The 18,160-nt window shown below is 40.5% G+C and overlaps 1 protein-coding gene across 5 annotated transcripts in view; it reads left to right on the forward strand.

The window, feature by feature from the left end:
- The window catches only part of CHD1 (chromodomain helicase DNA binding protein 1), a 96,211-nt gene that overhangs the window by 29,969 nt on the left and 48,082 nt on the right, over positions 1 to 18,160 (forward strand). For all 5 annotated transcript variants that reach the window (XM_025187610.2, XM_075932080.1, XM_075932081.1 and 2 more), the window contains exons 4-11: positions 1,332 to 1,439; positions 6,617 to 6,684; positions 7,408 to 7,557; positions 8,178 to 8,440; positions 12,194 to 12,419; positions 13,692 to 13,792; positions 14,858 to 15,036; positions 15,386 to 15,513. In XM_025187610.2, coding sequence (XP_025043395.1) covers positions 1,332 to 1,439; positions 6,617 to 6,684; positions 7,408 to 7,557; positions 8,178 to 8,440; positions 12,194 to 12,419; positions 13,692 to 13,792; positions 14,858 to 15,036; positions 15,386 to 15,513 — 1,223 coding nt within the window. The remainder of the gene's footprint in view (positions 1 to 1,331; positions 1,440 to 6,616; positions 6,685 to 7,407; positions 7,558 to 8,177; positions 8,441 to 12,193; positions 12,420 to 13,691; positions 13,793 to 14,857; positions 15,037 to 15,385; positions 15,514 to 18,160) is intronic.

Raw genomic sequence — 18,160 nt, forward strand, 5'->3', positions numbered from 1 at the left:
GCTTTTATTGATTAGTAAAATATCTGTGTATCATGGATAGGAATATCATGGAATTTATTAAGGGCAAGATTTTCAGAAATGGGGATACATGAAATTATGCTACTAAATTCCCGGGTACCTAAATTAAATAGCCTGACTTCTAAAGTGTTGCGCACCCAGCTACACCTATCAATTGTAGACTGCTAGCCCACTTTTAAAGATCAGATCCTTTATTTCAGCACCTACTCTACTAAATCTATTCTTACCTTTATTTTTGAAAATCATGTCTGTATACGTTAGTTTGCTGTTACCAGGAAAACTTCAAATTTCCATATGGTTAGTCTTCTATGAGGAAAAAGAATGCAAAATTTCAGAAGAAAATCTAAATTGTTTAGAAAATTGTTTCTAAGTATATCCAACGAGGTGTAAAAACCTCAAAATTGCTCTAGCTGCTGTTGTGTGTAATATATAAAGTTTGTAAAATATTATTCCTCTTGGATGAAATAAAGTATAATAATTATGGTATTAATTTACATAATTCTGCTTAAAACTCAGTTTTACTTTTTTATTCATTTTTCAAGATGTTGCAATGCTTCCTTAATTGTATTAACTACATTCCTTTTGGAATTATTTGGGTTATAACAGATTGTAATGTATTAGCAATACAGTGCTATAGCATATGTATTTGTGTTAATATAAGTTGGACCTCCCTGGCTTGGCACCCTTGGGACCTAACGGGATAAGGGAGTTTGGTGGACCAGATGAGGTCTGGGAGAGGGGAGATGCCAGCTTCCCCGCTGGGTTACTCTCCCCAGTTGCCTGGCCTTGTTGGAGCTTGATTTGGCCCCATTGGAGCTCACAGCTACAGCACCACCCTGCCGGAGCTCACGAGATCCCCACTGGCTGCAGCCTCTGCTGCCCCGTGAGCTCTGCCTCCCTTCCACGGCTTCCCTGTCCCTCTGGCTGCAGGCTTTGTTGCCTTCCATGTGCACTCCAACTCGCTAGCAACCTCTGCCCCTGGAGCACTCTCGTCCCACAACATCTGTGGTTCTTCCAGACCATAGAGTTGCTGGACCAGAGAGTCCCAGATGACAGAGGTTCAATCTCCATAATAGTTACTACTTCATTGTCCTGTAAAACATGCTACATTTTGCATTAAAATATTATAACAAATTGTAACATTCTCTTAATTCTTCAAATTGAATACATTTGAATAATTCGTCAATTTCAATAATATTAAAAACAGCTAATTTTAGTAGCAAAACTTCAGTTAGGGAATTTGGCTATATTAAATTATTGTAACATTTCACAGTATTTGACTGCATGACTCTTCTATTTGAATCCTGTTTCAGTTTTGGAGATCAAATCCAAGTATTTTGGCTGTACAGAGATCAGCAATGCTCAGGAAGCAGCAGCAACAACAGCAGAAAGCAGCCTCATCAAACAGTGGGTCAGAAGAGGTGAATAGCTCAATTTGAGTCATCGTTTTAAATATAAGCATAGATATAATTACTCATTCTCTATGTAAATGTAACAATCTGAAGACAATAAGCATTATGTACATAATCTCAAAAGAGAATGTGGCTCTTGTGGAGAAATGTTGAATCATTTTTAATTTCACATATTTGGGTTAAGTAATGCAGAAATTACCCTTCCTAGAAAGAGCTTTAACCAGATACTACCAAATTACAGTCCATATACTCGCAAGTCACTTATTCCTGGCCCTCTTCTGTGTTTCCAGCTTCTAAATTACTTATACGCATAAAGATACTTTCCAAATATTACTTTTTTATATAAGCAATTGCTGTGGTTTCTAAAAGTATGTCATACATTAGTGAATGGAAGGGCTATATGACAGTCTTTGTGAAGATGTGGTCCACATAATTTAAAAAAAAAAAAGTTTGAGAACTCACTTCTAGTCTCTTTCAAGGATTCCTTTTCTTGTAATGATTTTTGAATTTTTCAAATACAAAATAGTTCTGATCAGTTGATCTTAGTTGAATCTAGGATGCAAACACATGTTATTGAGGTTGAGAGGGTAAAAGTTATCTGATAAGCAAAAAAGTATGTGAACATCTCTTCACTTCTAGGGAATAATTAAACAGTATGGTCAGAAGTATCTTCTCTCATAAATTCTACATTTTCTTCTATTACCATGAACTTATGTTTTTATATGATACAGTTGTGTTTTTTTAAAACTATTTATTCAGTTCTATGTTAAATGTAAATTAGGATTTTCTATGTAAACATATTGAAAATATTAACTTCTAACTATTGCTAGGATATCTATTGTTTCAGAATCTGAAGAAGTGGACTGTGCCCACAAAAGCTCATGATACCACCTCCATGTTTTGTTAGTCTTTAAAGTGCCACCAGACTATTTGTTGGTTTTTTAAAGTTTTTCATGTTGATATGGTTTATATAATGAGTTTTAAGGGTTATTTTGAAAAAATGGTTAAGGGTTATAAAGTGAGGTTTAAGGGTTATTGAAAGAAGGGTTTTCTTTCGAAATAACCGCGTCTAGACAGCGTTTTTTATTTCGAAATAAGGTGTTTTGAAATAGCGGCTGGACGCAATTATGCAAGTGAAGCACGGGAAATTCAAATCCGCGCTTCGTTTGCAATTTCGCTTCGCTGCATTTGCATTCTTCTCTCGAAAGAGGAATGCAGTGTAGACTTACTCTTTGTCTTACTGATGTCAAGCCTTAGGGCCTTGTAATTAGTTTGTTTATAGCAATTTGTGTTAAGTAGTTGTTAAGTGTAGTTAGCTGTTAAAGTCCCAGCCTGGACTTTGCCCCAGGTGGAGTATGCGCTGGTGTCCTGGGTTTAAGGCCTGCATGGAGTTCAGTGGGCCTGTTTCTGCAAGTGATTCCCCCCTCCCCCATAGCAACTACCTAAAGTGCCTGCAGGAAATCACACGAAAGACAAGTGCCATATTTGTAAAAGCTTTTCACCCTGCACACCCAAATGGGGATATTCAGTTATGAGCTCTCCTCATGGAATCTGCCCTTCATATAACTTCTGTGTTGTCTCACCAGCACTCACTAAACACCTTGGAGTCGGTGTACCTTCAGTACTGGGTTCTGCTTGGCATCTTGCCCCATTGCTGGTGCCTAAAAGAAAGGCTAGGAAGCATGGCTCCCTACCATCAAACAATAAAGGCCTTGGGTTATTGGGCAATGAGAACCACTTAGGGCTGCCCAGCCACTCCAAAGCCACGCATTTGAGGTTTCCTTTAGCAACTTGATAGGTTAACCACCCACTCCCAGGAGCAACATGGGACCTAAACTCCTGAAAGTACCAATGCCTTCACAAGCCGAGAGATCAAAGACTTCTTCACATGCCTCAAAAACTGGGAAAGGCTCTCTGAGACTAAGCTTGCTGGTCATGGGGTAGTGGTGCTCCACAGATTCCCCCAAGATGAAGCAGTGCTCTCCACCTCCACACGTCAGATCACTCAAGTTGCAGCCCAAACCCTCTCAGGTTCACCCTCAGTCACTGGCACTGCAGTCATGGATTATCCTGAGGGAGATGCTGATCACTGTACTGCCAGTGCTGTTTGCCCTCCTGTCAGTTGTCCTCTTGATGCAGGTCCCAGTGGCCTGCCTTGTCGGACCTCTCCTCATCATATTTCCAGTCCCTTCCCCCAGCACCGATTCCGAAGCTCTGCTGGTATTTTAATTGTGGTTGAACCTTTGGTTGGCATTGAAGGATATTCCATTCATGGCCCTGTTCCCGACCTTGGTCTCAGATGCTTCAGACCTGGGCTAGGGAGCCCATAGTGATGAGCTCAGCACTCAAGGTCACTGTTTGCAGGATGGATCTCATCAGGAAGCTAAGGTTTGTCTGGCCTGCAAGGCATTCTTGTCCCACCTTAGGGAAAATGTGGTTCAAGTCCTCAACAACAATATGTGTTACATCAGCAAGCAAGGCGGAGCCAGTTCGTCAGCCCTTTGCCAAGAAGTTGTTCATCTTCAGGACTGCTTTGTGTGGCTTGGTGTTCATCTTAAGGATGTTAAGGAACAAGTATTTTGCTAATCATTTTGTATCAATTACACAATTTGTCAATAAGGGGAGGAGCTCTGAAGAGCTGCAGTGAGGGTAGCTCCCAAAGCTGATGAGTTGAGATTGAACAGTCCCAGCTCACGCTGGCTCTGGGACCGCTATACTTATGCAGACGAGGACTACATTCTTTGAGTGTCTGCCACTCAAAGTCCTGGCTTGCGCAGTCCCAGCTCGTGCTGGTTCTGGAAGCCACCCCATGGTGGTTCTTACTACTCTTAAAATGCAGAGGCGCAGTGGTCCCGGAGCTGGCGCAAACTGGGACTGATTGGTCCTGGCTCACGGAAAGCTCAGGCTGTCACGAACAGAGGCTGTTTTGTGGCAGCGGCCTCTGCCTGCAGTGGGGTGGTGTCAGCTCCTTGCTATCCTGCAGCTCCCCCCAGTACTGGCTTCTGTATGAAAGGTAGCAGGGTAGAGAGCGAGTAAAGCATAGACTTATTGAGTAGTCAAGTACTCGCTTACATCTCTAGTTCATCTGGTAGCCCTGCATCTGCCAGAGACCAGAAATGTGCTAGAAGATTGCCTCTGCAGGACCTTCTTGTCTCTCTACAAGAGGTTGCTGTGAGGCACTCAGTATGATCTTGGGGAGTTCCCCATTTCCCAAGGTGGACTTGTCTGCATCCCATCAGAGCAGGAAATGCTACATGTTATGTTGACTCTGTGGGATGGACGAAGGTTCCCTGTCAGATGCTTCCTTGTTCCCAAGCTCTGGGGTCCTTGTGGGGCCTTCCACCCATGCTGTTGATGCATAAAGTCCTTGTGAAGACCAAACGTACTGGGCAAGGGTTATCCTGATATCTTTCAGTAGCTGTCCCAGACGGCTCCCTCTCTGGACCTGCTATCCTAGGATCACGACAATCTCTTGCACCCAAACTTGGAGGTATTGCACTTGTGAGACTGGCTAATGACTGGCTGAATACAGAAGAGTGAAAGACTGGGTACAACAGGTCTTGCTGGATAGCAGAAATTCCTCAATCAAAATGACTTACTTGGTAAAGTGGAAAAGGTTCACATGTTGGGCTATGGAATATTGCATCTGAGCTGAGCAGATCTCATTGCAGGTTTCTTCTGCACCTCAAACTTCAGGGCTTGTCCTTGTCCTTGATCAGAGTCCACCTGGCTTCTGTTTTGGCTTTCCAACCTCTGTTCCAGGGCAGGTCAGTCTTCGCTCACTATATGACAGTATGATTCTCAAAAGGTCTGGAGATCTTCATCCTCATGTCTGGGACCCTGCCTCCCTCTGGGATTTAAATTTCATGCTGTCAAGACTTATGGGGCTCCCTTCAAACCGTTAGCTTTCTGCTTTCTTCTCCTCTCCTGGAGGATTTAGATCCTGGTAGCGGTTACATCTGCTTTCAGGGTGTCTGAGATCAGAGTGTTTACATCAGAACCACCGTATACAGTGTTCTACAAAGAAAAAGTCCAGTTGTGGCCACACTTGGCATTACTACCTAGGTAGTTTTCCAGTTTCATGCTGGCCAGGATGTTTTTTTTAACTTGTTCTTTTGAAGCACAATAAATCTGAAAAGGAGCATAGATTATACACTCTGGACATGAGAAGGACACTGGTCTTCTAGGTTGACAGGACAAAGCCATTATGCAGGTCAATGCAGCTGTTCGTGACAGTGGCAGACACTCAAATAATTTAGTCCTGGATCACAGCCTGCATCTGATACTGCTACGAGCTGGCTAATGGTGACGGTCAGGTTCTTAAGTGTCATCAACAGCTTTCTTGGCTCTAGCGCAAATCCAATAGGTCTATAGAGCTGCTACCTGGTTGTTTGTCTGCACAGCAATCCCAGGATGATGTTGGCTTCAGCAGGGCAATGCTGCAAGCTGCAGGACTATGAACTCTGAGACCACTTTTATTGGCATTGCTTGTGAGTCACCTAGAGTGGAATCAATACAAGCAAGCACTTGAAGAAGAAAAAACAGTTATAACTGTCTTTTGTAACTGTTGGTCTTCAAGATGGTGTTGCTCATGTCCATTTCATTACCTGTCCTCATTGCCCCTGTCAGAGTTGCCGGCAAGAAGAAAAGAGAGGGTGTAGGGTCAGCAGTGTCTTATACTAATACATGAGTGTCTCACTCAAGATGACATTGCTGCCAACCCTGTGGATACTGCTAAAGCAAAAATATCCACAACTGTGCATATCGTTGCACACAAACCTAGAATGCAATGGATATGAGCAATGCATCTTGAAGAACAACAATTATGAAAGGTAGGTAAGATTTTTTTCTTTGACATTCTTAAGAAACATTTTAAACTGTTCTAGGGCCTGAATGTAACTAGCTTATGACTGTTTTAAAAATATACTGCATGCAGGCACAATAATTTTTAAAAAGATATTCTAGTAGAGCCTTATATATGGACAAACAATTGTGATAGATTTTGAATACTAAAATTTGGAAACCTTTCTCATATTCAGTGCATTGTTGTGTATTGAAAGAGACAGGAAATCAAACATGAAAATAAATGTATGCTAGTTCAAGAATGGAAGCCCAGATTGCTAACAATTGTATTGCTGTTTTAATATTTGATAACAAATTCTGTACATTCTTCACTTTCGTGGCAGGATTCTTCTAGTAGCGAAGACACTGTGGATGAATCATCCAGTGAGAACAAGAGGAAAAAACATAAAGAGTAGGATATTTTACATATAAGAATACTACATAAATTTTCCTTTGTACTTGCATATTTTAGTATTTATGTATATTTAATCTAATATATAAAAGTATTTCAGTTCTATTTGGACTTCAGGTTTTTTGGACATGTTTTTGTTGCTTTTCAATTTTGACTAGACTGTTGGGATATTTTCTAATATAGATGTTCATATGCAATTTATGTAAAACAGGACTTCGCATTCCTAGTTAGTAAAATACCCTGTATCAGGTACGCTTGTATTGATCATGTCTATTCAAAAGTACCTCCAGCAATGCTTTATAGAATCTACACTGAAACGTATTAGTTGTAACACACGTTTCCTGCTGAATAGCTGCCTATCCTGAACATTATCTATATACTAGAAGATTTACATGATGTTGCTCAGGTCTTTAACTCAATTAATTTTTGTTTTTTGGAAAATAAATTGAAAATGTATGTGACATGGCTGAAGGGCTCATTATGCAGGCTGCTCTGGGGAGTGAGGACTACCCTAGCCCTCTCTCACTGCAGCAGCTTGGAGTCAGGTGAGAAACTCTTCTCCATGTCCACAGCCTGGGAAGGGATGTATGTTCCCCAGCTGGGGCAGGTCCAGTGGGTGGGAGCCATAGAAGGATTATTCTGGTTTCCGGTGTTTGTGTACATGGCTTAACTGTAGTGCTGAATATTCTAATTCTTAACATTTCTGCCTTTCGTTATATGCAGTGAAGACTGGCAAATGTCAGGATCAGGATCTGTCTCTGGGACTGGTTCAGATTCTGAATCAGAGGAAGATAGAGAGAAAAGCAGTTGTGAAGAGAGTGAATCTGATTATGAGCCAAAAAATAAAGTGAAAAGCAGGAAACCTCCAATCAGGTAAGAATTATGGAATTTAAGATACTTTATGATAAGGTTTCTGATGAGAATCGGAATGTCTTCTCTTTCTCCCTAAGCTAAAATCAAAATGTAACTATTCATAGAATTCTGTATCCCTAGAGAGGAAGTTGATTTTTAAAGTTACAAAAGATGTAATCATAGCAGTAAGTCATAAGGTACATCTAGACTACATGCCTTTGGCGACATAGGCATGTAGATTAGGCTACCCGGCATAGGAAAATGAAGTGGCGATGTAGATAATCGCCGCTTCATTTAAATTTAAATTTAAATGGCTGCCGCGCTGAGCCGATCAGCTGTTTGTCGGCTCAGCGTGGTAGTCTGGACGCTCCGAGGTCGACATCAAAGGCATTTGTCGACCTCCCAGGTATGCCTCCGGGGATGAATTTTCCTATGCCGGGTAGCCTAATCTACATGCCTCTGTCGCCAGAGGCATGTAGTCTAGACGTACCCATAGTGAATGTTTCCTTGTATTAGAGTTCAATATAGTTGAGTTGAACAATCACTGTCAAATATTAGTACTCTGTAAGAAACGGCAGAACATTTGTGACTATTTCTGTATTGAAAACATCTTTGTTTTGTCAACTCCTGTTTTTTTTAAGAATTAAGCCAAAAAGCGGGAAGAAGAATGCAGGACAGAAAAAGAGGCAACTTGATTCATCTGACGAAGATGAGGATGATGATTATGATAAAAGAGGGTCTCGTCGCCAGGCAACAGTCAACGTTAGTTACAAAGAAGCTGAAGAAACAAAGACTGATTCAGATGACTTATTGGAAGTCTGTGGAGAGGACGTCCCACAACCTGAAGAAGATGAATTTGAAACAATAGAAAAGTTTATGGATAGTCGCATTGGACGAAAAGGAGGTATTTTTTTTTTAACCTAGATTCTCAAAATGCTACAGGGTGTGGGCCTGGGGGGAAGTTAGGTGTAGGAGTGGGGTAAGGGTTGGAAGTTGCGGTGCGGAGTCCAGGAGGGAGTTGGGCTGTGAGAGGGGCTCAGGGCTAGAGAGGAGGTTGGGGTTGCAGGGTGCTTACTTAGGGAAGCTTCTGTTTGTAGGGGGATAGGTGACTCTGTGTGATCTGTGCAGCCCCATATTCATCTGAAGATACCCCTCCATACACACACCCCACAGCTTCCCTTGGCTGTGATTCCTGGCTAATGGAAGCTGTGGAGGTGGAGCCTCTAGGTGAGGTCAGCAGAGGGATAGAGTTTCCCAGTGCTTACAGGACACGGCTGCAGCCCAGGGCTGGAGGAAGCGGGAGCAGGAGGAGGAATGAAAGCAGAGCCGTCCCTTCCCCCACCAAGAAAGGGCTGTCTTGGGGCTATTGTGGCTGCAGCCTGGGGACCCAGGCTTTTGCCTCTAAAGACCCTTTCTTAATTCAGCCCCAGTTTCTTTAGGGAAAGAAATACAGATGTTGTCTTAGCTAAGAAGAAACGTACTTTTTCATGGGTGTTAATTGTCAAAGAAAACCCTAGACTCAATCCTAGCACTATCCTCAACCAGCTAACATTTTAAAACCACAACTTACCTTGTCTTTATTAGGATTTTACCATGTATTAACACATGCTAAAATAAACACTTCTTCATAGTGTAGATATGGCCATAGAGAGAAAAAAAAGGGGGAGAGAGAATCAGCAGGGAAGGGTACAAAGAATGATGGTCCTGGGGGTAAGCATACTTTACCTAAGTGATGCTGAATGTAGCAATAAGATAATAGATAAATCTAAAACTTTAATAAAAGTTTAGTTAAATAAAATACATATTTTCAACTGTATATCTGTGCAAACTTTTTTTATTAAAGAAAATTTTATGTGGATTATGAGGGTAGTATATAGAGTTTAATATTTATGCCCTATCCCACAGCCATAATTAAAACAACTGTTTGGCACTGTCCAGAATGAGCCTTAAATAATATTGCTTAAAATTATTTTTAGGGTGTTTGTTGTAACTTACAATTAAGCAAAAACATTTTTACATTTCAAAAGTATATAGTGTGCATTTAACTTTCTCCTCTTCCCCCAAAATAATTTTAAATGTACATTCTATTTAAAGCACATTATGAATTATTTCTCCTTGATGGTAGAGCATTAAGGATTTGGAAAAATTAAGTTTCATAACTTCATAAGATCTTAATTAGATTTGACAGGCTGTTTGGAAAGGGAATACACAAGTGTATGTATGTAGTGATTAACCTTGATCAACACCAGAAATTCACCTCTGCTGCTGTCCCCTCAAATTGTAATGTGTACTCTTTTATAAATTATTTAAATTATTAATATACCCGTACATATATATCACCATTCCTGGGTGATGCTTACTGGGTACCGATTAACCAGTGCGTAGGAGCAGCCCCCTGACCCATGGCCTGCTGCGGGCGGAGGGCTGCCCCGGTGATGCCAGGAGCCATCAGAAGCTCCAGTCCCAGGCTGGGAGCATCCTGCTGCTGCTGGCAGCAAAAACCCGCCTGGCCTTGGGACCGGGAGTGTCCTGCTGCTGCTGACAGCAGCAGCTGCCCTGCCCAGGACTGGGACTTGAGAGTCTTCTGTTGCTGGCCTTGGGAGCAGAGCTGGGAGTCTGCTGTCCATGGTGGCAGCGGCAGCCCCAGCCCCAGCTCCAAGACTGGATCCCTACTTAATCAGTTACCTGGTTAAATGTTAGGTTAACCTAATGCTTAACAGGTTAACTGATTAATTAGGATTTTACAGCCCTAGTATCAGTGAGGCAAATTTTGGTAGCCTCACCGTTAATGTCTCTTTCTGTTAAAGTGAAACTATTATCAATGAACTACTGTATTTTGCTTATCAAGTGTGTTTGGAAATAATAAAACTAAATTAGAAAAGGTTCATTTTAGGGCACTTTATCCTCTGCAGAGTATATTCTGTGGAGATCTGTACAGCCTTGGTTTTGCCCAAATCTATGCTAGAAGTGCTTTGCTAGCACACTGCTCTTGCAAGCATTGATTATTCTAGTCCTTCAGCCCCACAATTTTAAAGCAAAATACATTCAGTTTTGCTGGTATAATTGCGTCTGATCTAGGGGCTTTTGCCAGCACAGCTATATTGGTCACAAACCACACCTCTGCAACATGGCTGTGCTGGTGGAAGTCTATAGCCTTGATATCCCAAACTATGAAACTTCCAGAAAATAGGGCTTTGTCGTCTCAGGAATGCCATCTAGCTGCATTGCTCCATCTTACCTGGGTGCAGGTTTTGCTGCACTGGTGAAAACTGCACTTGCATTAGAGGTGAAATCCTTTGCTTATTGAAGTCATGTCCCTGAGTCCCATTGTCAATGTGTGTTTTTTAACAATAATACTTTTGACTTTTAAAAAACTTTATCCCCCTCTATTGGTGTGTGAGAAATCACCAGACGGACTATATAAGAGAAACAGTAACACACAATATGATAAATGCATAGAGTATACAAGTGGAATTTTCTGTGCTTTTAGTTATGAGCAACTTTAGGTTTTACATATAACAATGTTAGGTTAAAAGCTTAAAACAGAAAGTGTTTTAAAATGGATAGTGCCTTTTAAATAAGCCTTGAAGAATATTGGGAAGCTTCCATGGTCAAGTAATGGGAACAGAATTAGAGGACAGCTGCTGAGGAAGGAAGTGGAAGCTAGTTCAATGTCATGCAAATAAATCCCAGTGCTGCTCTGTATGTACAACTGAATAGCTTCCTATAAACATAACCCCTATTTAGTAGAAAGCAGAAAGTTGACTAAATAGGATCCTTAATCAGTGAGCAGTGGTATGTTATTGATGGCAGTAGGACTATCATGCCACCAATTTCTAACTACTCTGACACTATGCTGGTAGAGATTCTTATGGTAGAGAACTACAACGTGGTTTATATTTCTCAGAGTAAGTTGTGTGTAAATGGTTGTGTGATCATTGCAAGTATGTACCCAGGTCCTGTGCTGGCATGTACAGCCAAGCTGATGCTCACATCACATCTTCACTGCACTTTTTAGCCTTGTTTGCTAGATTAGAGTTAACATGGGTGTTTTTTATCTGAGCTGCAATCACACACATGTGATTGCATTGTAGTTGTACAACAAAAAGTCAGGATAGATAAGTGGGCATTGATAAGAACGTCAGCTTTTCCTGAATCCCAGAATATCTAGGAGAGTAGATTTGCTGGAATTGTGATAGCTCACAATAGATTGGTTATGGAAATTGCTCCATCTTACAACTAATGCCCCCAGAAAAACCCTTTGAGTGGTGGGATGGTATTCTTTGACGTGAGATATCCTGACAGGTTTGTTCATTCTCTTCTATCAGTTTAATTTAGGTATTTGTAAGGTAGATGTCTGCCCCTTCTTTCATCATCCTTCTTTCAGCTTCACTTAATTCAGATGCACAGTTTTATTGGCTAAATTGTCTTATTAAATCAAATTTTTGAAACTCTTATTGACTGGCATACACTTTTACAGAATAATTTATGTAAGTAACACTAAGCAGAAGAGAATAACAAAAGTAGTTAGCCATGTGTTGATAAATGCCCATATTATAAAAAATTACCAATTGAATTATATTAATATCACATTCATTGTTAGGTGATTCACCGGTACATATATTCTATTACAATTTATATTGTGATTTGCTCTCAGCCACTGGTGCTACCACCACCATCTATGCAGTTGAGGCAGATGGTGATCCAAACACAGGATTTGATAAATCAAAGGAGCCTGGAGAAATACAGTATCTGATTAAGTGGAAAGGCTGGTCCCATATCCATAACACATGGGAGACTGAAGAAACCTTGAAGCAGCAGAATGTTAAAGGAATGAAGAAACTGGACAACTACAAGAAAAAGGATCAGGAAACAAAACGATGGTGAGTGTTATCTATTGCTATCTATTATAATTCAGGTTTGTTTGTTTTTTTACCAGCAAGTGTAATGGGATTGATCTCCATATGAGAATGTTTTCATAGTGTATGTTCAGAAAGAGAATAACACATGGTTTTTTTTATTGTTAAAATCACTTGAACATTTTAAGGTTCTAAGAGGTATACAGCATCCTCAACTTCATTCCATTGAGTGAAGGGTGAGGTGCAGCATATTGTGGGATTATGTCTTTAATAAACAGCTAAATCTTCTTGGAAATTATTTTTCTTAAATGTTTATAATGCACATAGTATAAATGATGGCCTGCCATTTGCTTTTGTTGATCATTGTTCTTTAAGCAGAACTGTTCTGTACGTTCTCCACTTAAATCTTTTGTCTGAGAAATTTACCTAAATTCCATTCACTTTTTTAGGCTTTCCAGTTCTGCTGTCTCATTTTTCTGCCCATTGTCTGGGATCAAAAAGTACACTCTGTCAGTGTTGTTAGTAGGGACATAAGAGTACTGTATAACCATTTAAAGCTTCTGCTTATCAGTTACCCTAGCAGTTGCATGCAGCTCCCAGTTTGGCTCGTGGAGGGAGCCAGCAGAGCAGGCCAGCAGCTGGTTCCCTGAGACTGGGGTGGTAGGTGGGAGCTGGAACTCTATGCCTCCCAGTGTGCACTGGCTCCCAGGAAGCTGGCTGCTGCCCCACGTGTAACCATGTAACTGCTGAACTTTTCAGAAGTTACATGATTACACAGTTACACGTATTTTAACATCGCTAGTTGTTCAAAGTCCTGAATGAAATGTTGGAGAAAATCCTTATCTTCCATTGCCTTCTTTTGATGCTCTCTTGTTTCCAGTGAGTTATTCAATGTCATGTATGAAAAGTGGTGGTTCTTGTCCATTTACTGTTAGGAATGATTGAAATGGATTTCTGTAAACTTAATCTTCTTTGTTGTTCTCATGAAGTGAAGAAAGTGTCCTACGAAGTAAGAAGTGTTGGGAATGAACATTCTGTATTATACCTACATTAATTATTTTTATCAGGTTTAGCTGCCATTAGTACAGTCTCTCAGTAAATTTCCTCAGCTGCCCAGCAGGAGAGCACCTAATTCAGATGAGGAATTTATGTAGCAGGTGTTTTTTCTCCATTGAGATTCCCTTAGTTCCTTTCTCAAAGAAGCTTTTCCTGCAGTTTCCTTGGGTGCTTTAGGTTTGTCAACTTGTCTTAATTTTAGAATTAAACAGTGTGATGAGTACATAATTTCTGTTCCAGGCTGAAAAATGCTTCTCCAGAAGATGTGGAGTATTATAACTGCCAGCAAGAACTTACTGATGATCTGCATAAACAATATCAAATAGTGGAGAGAATAATTGGTAAGTGACAATTTGGAGACTGGAAATAACAATATGGTCAATATACTGTCATTGTTTCTATTTTTATGGACTCTTAAAAATTTAGGATTCATAGGGACTTCAAGAAGTCATCAAGTCCACCCGCTATGCTGTGGTAGGACCAAGTAAACCTAGACTGTCCCAGGTGTGTGTCCAACCTGTATGATGGAGATTCCACAGCTCCCCTTGGAAACATATTCCAGAGCTTTATCATCCTTGTAGTTAATATGTTTTTCATAATATCTACCCTAAACCCTCCTTAATGTAGATTAAGCCCATTACTTCTTCTTTTACCTTCAGTGGACACAGAGAACAACTAATTACTGTTCTTTTTATAACCACCTATAATGTATTTAAAGCCTCATAAGGCTTTAAATCAAGTCTCTCCACATTCTTTTTTCTCAAGATTGAGTATGCCTTGTTGTTTTGGCCTTTCCTCCAGAGTTAGGTTTTCTAAATCTTTTTATAATTTTTGTTGCTTTTCTCTTTACTCTTTCCAGTGTATCCCCATCTTTCATTAAGTATGGAAGCCAGAATTGGAGAAAGTATTCAAGCTGAGGCGTCACTGAGTAGTCTGAAACAGTTATTGCCCATGTCGTCTATCTGACATTCCTGTTAATACATCCCAGAATATTAGCCTTTTTGCAATTCCATCGTATTGTTGACCTGTATTCAATTTGTGATTCACTAAGCCCCTCACCCCTACCAGGTTCTTGTCAATAACAGAACATTCTAGACATTTATTCCCCATTTTGCAGTTGTCCATTTGATTTTTAATTCCTAAATGAGGTACTTTGAAATTACCTTACTGAATTTCATCTTGTTTAAATCAAACCAGTTCTCCAAATTTTATATTTGTGGATAATGCATTTATTGGAATTCATAGTTATTTTAGATTGAAAGTAAAATAATGTGCACGTAAATTAAGATGCAGGTTAATTGTGTGTTCTTTAATTCTGAGCACTCTGTCACTGGTTTGTGTCATAGAAATGAAATAACACAATAATTTTGACTTTAATGATGAAGTATCTCAAATGTATTCTTCAGCTCATTCAAATCAGAAGTCAGCTGCAGGTTATCCAGATTATTATTGCAAGTGGCAAGGTCTCCCTTACTCAGAGTGCAGCTGGGAAGATGGTGCTCTCATTGCCAAAAAATTTCAGCCATGCATTGATGAGTATTTTAGCAGAAATCAATCCAAGACTACTCCTTTTAAGGATTGCAAGGTAAGTGAAATTTAAGATAATTTCATAGATGCCTGAGAATTGAGACGACAAAAATATTTGTATTGGGTTGTATTGTTCTCAGGATTATGGATGTTACATAAAGTTTTTCAAATTGCTTAGGTTACCTGTTGAGGTGTATAACTTATTAGCTCATAGTAGGTAAATATCCCCATTGTAGTTATTTTCATTCAAACATGGAATTATGTTAACTTTTAGAAGTTAATCTAGTAATTTAAATTTTTTCCTTTTTTTTATTTTATTTTTTTGTTGTTGTTGCAACATCAGTAAAATTATGTTTAGAATCTGAAAACTTTCAGTAGTAGGGCTAATTTCAATTTCATTTTGATAGGTTTTAAAACAGAGGCCGAGATTTGTTGCACTGAAGAAGCAACCATCATATATTGGTGGTCATGAGGGTTTAGAATTAAGAGACTACCAGTTAAATGGACTAAACTGGCTTGCTCACTCCTGGTGCAAGTAAGTACGATCTGAAAGTCTGATGTTATTTTATTACTTGTAAATAGTAGAAATTCATAAAACTGGCAGAATGGATTATTTTGTCATTGGAGTAGTAAAATGTAAAGTCCAGTTGATTTGTACAAGCAAGACTTCTCCATTGGTTTCCTTTTTCCCTCAAATACGGGGGAATGCTTGTAGGTGAAATAGAAAATGCTTGTAGGTGAAATAGAAAATAAGCTAAATTATCCTCAAATATCACACATTGAATGTTATTTTTAAAATTCATGGAAAAGAGCCATTAGCAGCTATATCTAGAACAAAATTTACATTGTCCCTCTTTACCATTTGATTAATGAAGAATTTTCAAATTGTAGCAGTGACAATAATTAAGATTCTTTTGAAATGATGCTCTGTCTATTCCTGTGTAAGTGTCTGTGCTCTGGTGTGCATGGACAGAGGGCTTTTCCTTAGTGGTACCCACTGGGGCAGCACCAGTGCCCTCTGATATCTTGTGCATCATGTTCAGGCATAAAGAAATGAACTGTCCTTGATCCCCCACCCTGCTCCTTCAGTTACTTCCCACTGCCCATGATAGTTACTGGAGATCCTTTTCCTTCCTCAAATCTGAAGTCAGATATGTTAATAGTATCTATTGTAGTCCTGGATTGTTAGTATAGTTATTTGAATAAGAAATTATTTTTTTAAGTGAATTTGTATGTATTCGGCACTCTGACTGGATACTGGTACCGGATATATGTTGTGCTCTCTGGATTTCAAGCTTGCCACTGTTGTGATAGGGCAGTATCTAACAGTGACCCTGATCCCAGCTGTCTTAATCACTTGGAAAGGCTCATTTGAGTGACAAATGTGCTGATTATAAAGGCTTTAAGCCCCACTTCAAAAACAACCTGCAACTAGATTGAAATCTACTGCTGGAATTGGTGCTGTGATTTCCGTATCAACCATCTACCTGAATCCAGGTACTAGACACCTCAGCATTAGTCAGTGGTGCACCTCTGGCGTTACCAGCACTGAGAGTTAGAATACAATTACTATTCCTAAGGAAAAGGCACTATAAATTGGACATAGTACCAGAATCTTCAAAGTAAGTAAAGAGGTTGAGGTTATGTAAGGACTTGAGAGGGTGCTAAGGACTCTAATCAGGGGAATTCATTGACTGAAGAGCCCAGTATGAGGCTGTTGAGTTTGTCTCTCTAACCATGATCATTGGGATCAGCTTACTCCTCAGTACTGAAGAGTGCTTTCCCAGAACCCCGGAGATATTTGAAGCTGAGAGAGAGTTGTTGAACCTCTCGGTGCTGCTGTCACTGACAATTTAGGAGTCTTATCTGTCTCAATAATAGAAGAGCTTTAGCATTTTAACAGCAGTGGACTAAACTGGTCAGATCTGCTCCCTTAAGGTTCTTCCCTACTGTTGTGGACTAAATGAAGGGCATTCTTATGTCCAAACAGTTCGCTAATGTGAAGCCACCAAGTAGTGTGATGGTTCATTCAACTAAGGTTCCGAGAAATCTCTGTGGCTTTTTTGGCTAGTGTGCCCATGTTCGACATTTGCAGAGTGGTAACCTGATCATCATGTAACATGTTTGCCTCTTGCTATCTCTCTCTCTGTAATCTAGAGATGATGCTAAATTTGAATGAGTGGGTTTCCAGTCCCAGTTCAAATAGACTCTGAAATCACCTCCTTGGGCCTGCTTGGTAGTCACCTACATGGAATAGACATGTGCAGTCACTCAAAGGAAAAATGAATGCTCACTTATTCATAACTGTTACTCTTCAAGGTGTGTTGCACATGTCCATTCCATGATTTGATCTTTTTCCCATCTCTGTTGGAATCATTCGCTAAGAGGGAGTTAGGGCGGTTTTGGGTAGCATGGTCCTTTATGCTGTGCATGAGGCAGCAGAGGGCACTTGTACTGCCCTGATGAGTGCATGAGGCAGCAGAGGGCACTTGTACTGTCCTGATGAGTGCTGCCCTGTTGGGTACCACTAAATGAAAAATTCTGACAAGTGTACTGGAGCACACAGACACCTACAGTGGAATGGACATGTGCAACCCATCTCAGAGAACAAACACTACAAAACAGTTTACCATTTTTTTCTGAATTGATTGTATGAAAACATTGTTTGTTTTATTTCTGAATATACAGTTGTAAGCAATGGTCCTAATAATCTGTGAGTTAATTTGAGAAATCATGCAAAATATCATTGAATTTCTGTTTAACAAATGCTTAAAAGAATCTAATTTTTTATCTTGGTGATTAGCAGTATGATACTATATCTGGGTGGGCAGCCCGTGGCTCGAAGCCACCCTTGTGCGCGCCCCCCGCCCCCAACGGCCCCTGGTTCCCCTGTGCTCACCGGCACTGCCCCCAAGATGAACGCCTTGCTGATACTACCTCCAGGGACAATGGAGGAAGCACGGGCTTCCTGTGGGGTGGGAGGAAATTCTGCAGCTCACGCCAGGTCCTGGAAGTGCATGGGCTGCTCTTTACCACCCCTCCCAACAGCCAGCGCGGTACCTAAAATGCCGGTCCATCGTGCACTGCGGACTTTGTTCCCCTGCTGCCTTCCTGCATGTGGAGGAGGGGGGTGAGGGTCTGGGATCACGCTGGCTCCGGCTCCTCCTGTGTCATGTGACACC

Source organism: Pelodiscus sinensis, chromosome 6 (genome assembly GCF_049634645.1).
Source record: "Pelodiscus sinensis isolate JC-2024 chromosome 6, ASM4963464v1, whole genome shotgun sequence".
Classification (NCBI taxonomy): Eukaryota; Metazoa; Chordata; order Testudines; family Trionychidae; genus Pelodiscus; species Pelodiscus sinensis.